The sequence below is a fragment of the Setaria italica genome, chromosome V, assembly GCF_000263155.2.
Source record: "Setaria italica strain Yugu1 chromosome V, Setaria_italica_v2.0, whole genome shotgun sequence".
In the NCBI taxonomy this organism is placed as follows: domain Eukaryota; kingdom Viridiplantae; phylum Streptophyta; class Magnoliopsida; order Poales; family Poaceae; genus Setaria; species Setaria italica.
The window spans coordinates 29,007,247-29,016,798 of NC_028454.1; the positions used below are offsets into that span (position 1 = coordinate 29,007,247).

Consider the following 9,552-nt stretch of genomic DNA (forward strand, 5'->3'; position numbering starts at 1 on the left):
GACGCCACCAAGTCCAGCTCACCCACGCGCGCGCTCACCGGCCGCCGAGACGCCCTCTTCCCCCGCGGGAATCTGAAACCTTCTAGATCGTCGCCGCCCGACGCGGCCGCCCCCCTCCGGCTCCGCTCGATCGGGTCCCGGAGGCACGGGCGCACCCGCATTGCCCACGCCGGCCGGTTTCCGTTTCGAAATCTTTGATCCGAGGGTGGTTGTTTTTCCATGTGGTGCCGCCGGCGCTAGGGTTTCGTTCCGAGCGTCCAAGGCGAGTCAGATGGCGTGCGACGGCGGCGCGAAGGAGCAGGAGGACCCGAGCGCGGCGCCTGCGGCCCCGGCCGTGGTGGTGGCGGCGGCGAGGGCGAGGGCGCTGCGGCCGCCGAGGCCTCGGAGCCGCAAGGGGCTCGGCGTGCGGCACCCGTTGAAGCACTGCCGGTTCTTCGCGGCGGTCCAGATGATGGCGAATGCCAGGGTGAGGGAGGCGGGGGAGGCGACCCTGGTGGCCGCCCTTGCGGCGGCCCAAAAGGAGAGCGAGAGGGAGAGCGAGGAGGTGCCCGACGTGCATGGCGGGTGGAAGAGGTAACACCTCCTGGATTGTTGCTAATGTTTGTTTTTGTTGGCAAGTTGTAGGCTCCAATCTGTGGGTATTGGTTGACAATTGAGACCTTTTCATATGAGGCGTTTGGGTTCTTTTGAAACTTAGTTGAAGGAGTTCTTTTTGTTATAGTTATATAGAGCTTGAAGTGTGCGCTGCTTATGATTTATCAAGTCCATGTAGCTTGTAGCATGTTAGCACCATCTTAATTAGTTCGACAAGACTTTCCTGTTGAATCACTTGTGAAACATCAATTATTAGTACATTACTTATCTTTGTAACAAGCCCAACTGTATCTAACACTGATGGATGACTACCAATTTTTAAATCATTTATTAAGCAACACAAACAACCAATTTTTTCATGTTAATTTACAGAGATTATCACTGTGTGCTCATCCACTCACAGATTATATAAATTGTTTTACCTGAGAATGCATGGCAGCTGCAGATGTAATTTTGAAGTTTGGAGTGTGTGGGTGTGTGTGTTGTGGTTTCCCTTCTTCTATCAATGCAATGATACACAGCTCTCCTGGCGCGTTCAATGAAAAAAATGCATGGCAGCAAACCTATTTATTCATAATACCTCTCTTAATTGTTTTCCTTGTGAATATATGTGCTTGCAGTGAGGATGGGAGTTTAAATTGTGGATATTCAAGCATTAGAGGTAGAAGAGCAAGCATGGAAGACTTCTATGACATAAGATCATCTAGAATTGATGATAAACAAATAAACTTATTTGGAGTATTTGACGGTCAGGCATTCACTTCTCTCAAACACCTTTTTTGCACTATTTAATGAACCTCACACCATTCATCATTACAGGTCATGGAGGTACCCGTGCTGCTGAGTATCTGAAGAAGCATTTATTTGAAAACCTCATGAAACATCCAGCTTTTGTTGCTGATACTAAATCTGCTATAAGTATGATGATTTCTCATAAATCTTTACCTTAAAACAATGCAGTTCATTTAGTATTGAATTGATGGATCTACCAATCATAAATTGCAGGTGAGGTCTATAAAAAAACTGATGCAGATTTCTTGGATGCTGAAGGCAATATTCAGGTTGGGTCAACTGCATCAACTGCAGTTTTGGTCGGTAACCATCTATATGTGGCAAATGTTGGTGATTCACGGGCTGTAATATCAAATGCAGGCAAAGGTTCTATTTATTTTCTTAATTTCATCACTCAGTCAGTATTGTAGTATGTTACCATGACAGCAATGTTGTAGTCTTGCCATAAAAAAGTTGATAATAATGTATCACTTATTAACTTGCATGGTAACTAAATTAGTGATGAGCATGTATGTCGATAGGTCACCCATCATCATGATTCCTGGCCTAAAAGAAATGTGATGGACATCATATAACAGGGATGTCCAAAAGTTTGAGACTGCATCTTTTATCACTGACTGGTACCACAACACAGTTTAATGCTATTTTAGAGTCCAGATGAATATGGTTATTTTGAAAATTTCAAGAACCACCCCACAAGTTTGGTGTTTTTCAACCACGTCATGACTACAAATTAACCAGCTACCTACCCTTATAACTGCTGTCAAGATGACCCTAATCCCAGCTTGGCAGTGATCATTGGGTGGGTGAGCAAGCACTGAAGGCTCCTACGTCTTTGTTGATGGGAAACAGACATGTTTGTTAGCCTTCCAGTAGAAATATCTTCTTCACCAGGCCAAGCGGGTTATTGGGAAAACACTTAGACACATATATGTGGTACAGCGATGCATGCTCGGCAAGTTAGGACAGTGATGCTCCCATATTTATATTTTACTTATTTGGTTCCCTTGCTACGGTGTGGCTCAAAGAAGCACTGCAACTTATCCAGTCTGTACTAACATTTGAATGTATACTCATCCCAGGATACGTTGGTTAGCAGTTAAAGCAATTTATCACTCTTATTTGCAGCTATTGCACTCTCCGATGACCACAAACCAAACAGAAGTGATGAGCAGAAACGGATTGAGGATGCTGGAGGAATTGTTACATGGTCTGGTAAGTCAAATTGATCATAACAACTGCCGTTTTGATTTAGGGGGTGTTTGGATACGAGGTGTTAAACTTTAACAGTGTCACATCGGATGTTCGGATGCTAATTAGGAGAACTAAATATGAGCTAATTATAAAACTAATTGTAGAACCCTGTGCTAATTTGCGAGACGAATCTATTAAGCCTAATTAATCCATCATTAGCAATTAGTTACTGTAGTACCACATTGTCAAATCATCGACTAATTAGGCTTAATAGATTCGTCTCGTGAATTACACTCCATCTGTGCAATTAGTTTTGTAATTAGCCTATGTTTAATACTCCTAATTAACATCCAAACATCCGATGTGACATGTGTTAAACTTTAACACATGGTTGCCAAACAGGCCCTTAGTGTGTGTATTTCTGTCAAATTTATTACAGTTTCTATCTACTTAATTGAAATTGAATTACGTATAACATCGACAGGGGCTCATAAAAAAGATCTTTTAGATGATAATGGTGATTGGTAAATAACTTTGCAGGAACATGGAGGGTAGGTGGTATTCTTGCAATGTCCCGGGCATTTGGCAATCATTTGTTGAAGCGATTCGTTGTTGCAGACCCTGAGATTCAGGTGCCCTTCAGTACTCATAAACTTCGTATTTTATCCATTGCAAGGGTGGTAAATACAACACTGGAATGTGTTATCTTATGTCATTTATGCATCTGATCACAAATGGGGAGGCAGTTTACTTACTTGGAAACTTATTGCCAGGATCAAGAAATTGATGGTGAATTGGAGTTTCTGATTTTGGCTAGTGATGGGCTGTGGGATGTGGTGTCAAATGAGGTTAGTGTGACACCTGCCAAATTTGGTACACGTATATGCTGCGTTTCTTTTTATGAGTAGTACTCCCATCGTGCTTTCTTTCCAAAAAATGTATGTAATTGCATATGCAGCACTGGACCATAAATAGTGACTTCTGCATGTGTGTTAACTTGTTTAGTATTTCCAAAGGGGGCACTATTGCTAATTGTTTAGGTGCTACAGTTGAAATTATTTGGTTTGAGTGCCAAATAAACATGACTACTTCCTAATATTTTAGCGTTGTAGGTGAGTTTGAAACATATTCAGTTCATTCCTTGATTGGAAGTATGGTCATTTGCAAATTATTGCAAAAAGGAACCTTCAAGTTATCAGCAACAGTAGCGTTCATATTGGATTTTTGCCATGCAGATTTTTTGTTTTCAAAACCTGATTATTAAGCTCGCATGGATAGGATTTAGGTACAAATTCAAATTGACAGCTCCACCTCCGCTGTTTATTGCTTATTCAGCCATTAAAAATTCTCAAAAATGCATGCTGCACTCATCGTGTGTGTTTGGATTTCAGAAACAAAAAATGATGTGATGCGGATCACTATACTTTCTCTCAAGTCATGCATGAAGTTTTTTGCACAGACATGCAGTGATGCTTTTCCTCAACACCTTGTTCACGTGCACATAGAAACTAAGGATCAGCGGAGATAAAGCTTCGCTTCCTGGTACTTTCCTAGTGTCTGCTGATATTGTCCCTGTTGTTGTTCCAGCATGCTGTTGCATTTGTTAAGGATGAGGATGGCCCTGAAGCTGCAGCCCGGAAGCTGACGGAGATCGCCTTCAGGCGGGGGAGCACTGACAACATTACCTGCATTGTTGTAGAATTTCGCCATGATAATATGACTGATGGTTCTCCCCCATCAGCCGATCAAAGTTGATTTCATCATTCTTTTCTAATTATTCCAGATTTGCTGGCATTGTCACCACATGATGTAGCGGCTCGAATGGTTTCTTCATTGGCTTTGCCCTGTGAAAAAAGGGGGCATTTTTCCAAGATTTTCCTTGCTGTTTTTGTTTCTCTGTTCCCCCCCAATTGCTCGGCTTCCTTGCTGCGTTGTATGGATGTTCAGACAGTGCTGCGTTAGCACTGGGAACCTGAGCACCCAGGTTGGTACTGGGTGGATGCACGTCACAGTTGCTCGGCTGCCTATTACTTTTCGATCTGGACGTATGCTCCGCTACAGCGCTACTTGCTCGATTGCTGACTGCAAGAGATTGAAAGTTTGCCCCCTCCCCCTCGGGTGAAATGACACAGGAAGATGGCAAATGATTCCTGGTGCTCTTATGGTTTTAGTCCTTCCCCTGTAGTCATCTGCATTCAGTGTTTGCGTTGCAGGCACATTTTTGTCTGCAACTAATTCATCTGTCACCGATGCTAGCTTGCAAACACTAGCGTGAAATTGTCCCATGTAGAATAGGCTACCAAGTAGGCATGTAAATGAACATACAAAGATTTTCCAGATTCACCTACTAGTGAATAATGTTTTTACTTTCTGTGTTTTGCACAAAATCCAAATGCACAGTAACGTAGTCAAGGGCGTTAGCTGCTGACTGCTGTATTTGTGGGTTATGGATCTTTCTTCATGAATAAAGTACGCACTGTCCCAAATTATATGTTATTTTAGTTTTTTTAAATTCATAAACTTTGTTATGCACTTAAATACACCCTATGTCTAAATTCATAATAATATCTACTCCCTTCATCTCACAAAAATTATTTGTTTAGAAAATTTTAGACAAGATACTTCTATGATTGCTAAGACCAAGCAACATTATCTTCCTCTTTTCCCTATACACACACCATGCAGCTAGCCTATGTAAAAAAAATCCCGCAGCTAATGGTGCACATTGACATAACCCTTTTTTCACACACACATTCTTATGCAGTAACAAAGCAGTTCTAAGAATATTCAATCTGCCACTTAAAGTAGCATTGTGGGAGATGCTCAGGATGGCGATTAGGATAGTACCACACCTGTTGCTGTATCGTTAGCATGGCATGTTTATGCATTTTCCCATGACTGAATGCAATATCTGCCATGGTGCATGCCTCCTGCATAGCTCAACTCTATATTCCATCATGATGTACATGCATATATGCAGTAATATCTTAGGTTTATTTACTGCCAGTGTGACAAGCATTAATCCCTTGTTTTACATGGAGTCTCAGTGAGTTAACATGGGTAACCCATGGTAATGCCTTCATGCATAAATTTCTAAACTTGGATCAAAAGTGATTTCTCGATTAGATCTTGAACTGTGACAGTGATTCAAAGAATTAAAATGGAACAGAGGTGTACATCACGTTGTAGTTGCCTGATCCTGTATTCAGAACTACATTCTTGTATATGCCTGAAACTGTTTGAAAATAGCAGTTTGGCCAGCCAGAGGCGTTAAATACTACAACCATGCTTGTAGTTGCATATGGTTACAGATATTGAATTGAAATGACACGGATATCTGGCTAGTTACATACATATATTCTAAGACTTAGCCCTATTTAATGTGCATATCATTCTCACTTATAAATGCCCTATTTTTTATGCATTCCTGAATTAAATTATATATATACATGGTTTATGTATTGCTGATTAAATCATGACATTGGTGGATTGTTTTCTCTAAGTTGACTCGTGCTCCTCATTGTGTTTACTTGCAGAGTTCCCTCCCTCCTCCAGCGTCATGGACATCAATGAGATCCATGAGTTCTTCTCACAGGTGAGGTGCCGGTAGCCTGCCTGCTTGCTCTTGGTGTTTCGTGATACATGTGTGGCATAGTGCTGGTCCCTTGCAAGTGTGAGCATATAGTGCTTTAACTCTATTATTTTACACCTAGAGATCTCCCTCTAGGTGTTAAGGCCCATTGACTCATGCCCATCTACATACTGCATAGTTCTGCACATTATTGAGCAGCTATCTAAGATTTGGAGTTGTAGCAATAGTTGGGATAGTTTGGGCCCCATTGTGTGCTAACGTAGACAACCATAAATTGTGGTGACAGGCAGGGTGGATAGTAGCAGTAATAAAACTGTAAACATTCTGCAATTACCCCTGACCCTGAGTGCTATTGTAACTTCACTACTTTAGGCATTTTCTATTTGTTATGTACTGCTGAATTAAATGATATTGTACTTCATTAGGCAAAAATATGGTTATTGAGTAGGAATAATATGGCTCTAGAACTGGCAGAATAGTATACTTTATTAGGCAAAAATATGGTTTTCATTAGGCAATAATAGTATGCATCTTGTAGATTAGGTCAAGATGATGCAACTAGATGAGGGTGCAAGAGTAAGACTATAGTAGGGGAAGCTGCAATAGATGCAAGCATAGATGCATTTGTAATAGGACACCAAAGCCATTTCATTTTAGGTCTAGTACCAATTCTCTCATTGTCATTCATTCATTAGGCAATAATATGCTTTTGAATTAGCCAAATAATATGCTTCACAAAGTAATAATACAGTTCTGAATTAGAAAAAATACACTCTAAATTAGGCAATATATAAAGAAGAATTAGGCAACAATGTAGTTCTAGATTATGCAAAATAAGATACTTTATTAGGCAATTTTCATTGAGCATTTAATAATTCTATTTTTGATTGCTTGCCTCCACTAGTAGCTCACATACAACTACCAGCGCTGTTACCAAATATCAAAGCTAGTTCTTAGGCCTAGCCTGACTTTTCTTTTGTGTACATCTGTACAAGTGAATAAATTTCACATCCTAATTTTTTGATTGATTTTTTATTGTTGATACCATTAACTTGTTTATCTCTTCTTGGCAATCTAGTACATTTTCAGTAATTTTATAACATCATCATGATATCTTTCTTTTTTATGTGGTATGTTAGTTTTCTCCTTGTGTTTCTCTCACCGATAGATTGTTGATGTTCATGTCACAGTTGTAAATTAGGCAAAACGGTGTAATTCATTAGGCAATAATATGCTACTGAATTAGGCAAAACTATATACTTCATTATGAAATTAAATATTATCCATCAATCAGTTTAATAATGTTCAATAAACATTTTTCAAAATCCCTTTTGATGGGTTCTATTCGTTAGTAGTTCACATTAAACTGTAAAACGCTTGTAATGATGTTCTGAATGATATTTTTTTTGATACGCAGTTGTGCAGATACCCATGCCTCAAAAAAAATTGATGTTTGAATGAACTGTGTGTTGTTGTTGTTTTTTGGCTTTCAGATTTGGACGGGATAGAAGCAATTTTTGCTTCAGACGGTAGCTTGGATGATGTTTTTTCTCCATTTTTATGTGCTAGCACATTATTAATTCTAATTTACAGATCATGTTGTAAATTTTTGTTCAACAGGAGATATGTGATGCATACTTGTGCAGTGCTGAATTTTATTGCTTACATTTTTGTTCCCGTTGGCAAATATGGGCTTGTGTTTCTGGCCCGAAATCATACGTGGGTCCGCTGAGCAGTGGCAGCAGGAAATCCTGTGGCAGCGCCGCAGTGGCAGTCCTCATGCGCGCTAAAAAAAAAAGCAGTGGCAACAATTTATGTCTGAAAAGGAACGTGGGGACAGTAGCTAATGAATTTAGCTTTCCTAATCGGGGCGGCCGTATGGCCGGCCTAATTTACGCGGGCCGTAGGTTAGCTGCGTCCGTTGATTACACGTCGTTTCGATTTTTCTAAATTTATAGATATTAGTATACATTTAGATATATAGATATTATTATACATTTAGATATAGTATAGATTTATAGATATTATTATGCATTTAGATATAGTGTAGTACGTCTAGATGCATAATAATAACTACTCCTTCCGTCCCATAAAAAGTGTCATTTTAGTTCTGTCAAACCATCTTATGTTTGATAAGTTTATATAAAAATATATTAATATTTTTTTATGCCTAACAAGTTTTATTAGATTCGTTATCAAATATATTTTCATAGGTTACCTATTTCATGTTATAAATATCGATACTCTTCGTTGTAAATTTAATCAAACTTAAAATAATTTGATTTAGCATAAATTTAAAAAGAAACTCTTTGCAGGACGGAGGAAGTACGAGCTTAGGAGAGCCAAAACGAAATTGGAATGGATGGAGGTACCAGTATAGTTGTCCATTCAGACCGCCCAGCCCGGTCCGGCCCAAGCCCAGCAAGGCCCGTTATTTTTCGTGCCGTGCCATGCCGGCAGCCCAAGCACGGGCCCGCAAAACCTTTTTCGTGCCGGGTCGGCCCGTAAAGCACGGCCGCTTCGAGCCACTGCGAGGCACGACGGGCCCTCACGGCATGCTTCCTGGCTGTGCCTGTGCACCACTGCAGAGCCACCATCTCCTGCGTGCCACCAGCGTCGCCCCCCGCGCCGTCGAGCCCCTCGCCACCGCTAGCCCCTCGCTGCCGCTGCTGCCGGCCCCTCACTGCCGGGCCCTCGCAGTCATCGCCGCTGGCCCCTCGCAGCCGGCCCCACTCGATGGAGGCGCCGTGCTCCCTACATCGACGCTCAAGCTCCCCACGCCGCCGCTCGAGCTTCGCTCCGCCACCGGCCGGCCATGCGCCACCGTGGCTAGCTTCTCACCCTACCGCCGCCGCTCCCCGACCAGCCCCACGCCGCCACTCCCAGTCTTACCAGCTTTACCGCTATATCTCGTGGGGGTAGGGGGCGGCTTGGTGCCGATCACCACTCGCCAGATGCGAGAGCCAGGGAGGGAGCAGTGACGATAGCTCAGGCGACGAGGCCGCAGGAAGGGCGAGGCAGGCGCCAGATGCCTAGATGCGAGAGCCGAGAGAGAGGTGGCGGTGGGGTTTGGCCGTCTGGGGGATTGAGGGAGAGGGAGGGCCGGAGGGGTTGTGGCCTGTGGGCCACATGGCTACCGGGCTGCCAACCGTGCTGCTGGTAAGTTTCGTGCCGGGCCGTGCCGCCTGTCGGGCCGAGGTGATGGCCCACGCCCGGCACGAGCCATCGGGCCGGATCAGCCCGAGCCAGAAGGGTTACGGGCCGGGCCAGGTTTAGGACGAGCTAAAAAACCGTGCTTCATGCCGGCTGTCGGACATCTATACCGGTGTGTCGTAAACGGCCAGCAAGGCTTTAAAAGCGCCTTGGAAATATCTTATCCT

The 9,552-nt window shown here is 42.6% G+C and overlaps 1 protein-coding gene across 1 annotated transcript; it reads left to right on the forward strand.

Moving 5' to 3' along the window:
* Window positions 1-271: 271 nt before the first annotated feature.
* LOC101773678 (probable protein phosphatase 2C 7) lies at window positions 272-4,453 on the forward strand. Its single transcript, XM_004969125.2, has 8 exons — window positions 272-573; window positions 1,215-1,342; window positions 1,414-1,512; window positions 1,600-1,752; window positions 2,515-2,601; window positions 3,121-3,212; window positions 3,354-3,428; window positions 4,168-4,453. The coding sequence occupies exons 1-8, from the start codon at window positions 272-274 to the stop codon at window positions 4,333-4,335; spliced, it is 1,104 nt and encodes a 367-aa protein (XP_004969182.1). The 3' UTR covers window positions 4,336-4,453.
* The last annotated feature ends 5,099 nt before the right edge of the window (window positions 4,454-9,552 follow it).

Bases quoted from the DNA above. Each gene is read 5' to 3' on its own strand.
- LOC101773678 (XM_004969125.2), top strand. From the start codon at position 272: ATGGCGTGCGACGGCGGCGCGAAGGAGCAGGAGGACCCGAGCGCGGCG. The intron at 1,513-1,599 runs GTATGATGATTT...CATAAATTGCAG, and splicing joins TGATACTAAATCTGCTATAA to GTGAGGTCTATAAAAAAACT. The intron at 3,213-3,353 runs GTGCCCTTCAGT...ACTTATTGCCAG, and splicing joins TTGCAGACCCTGAGATTCAG to GATCAAGAAATTGATGGTGA.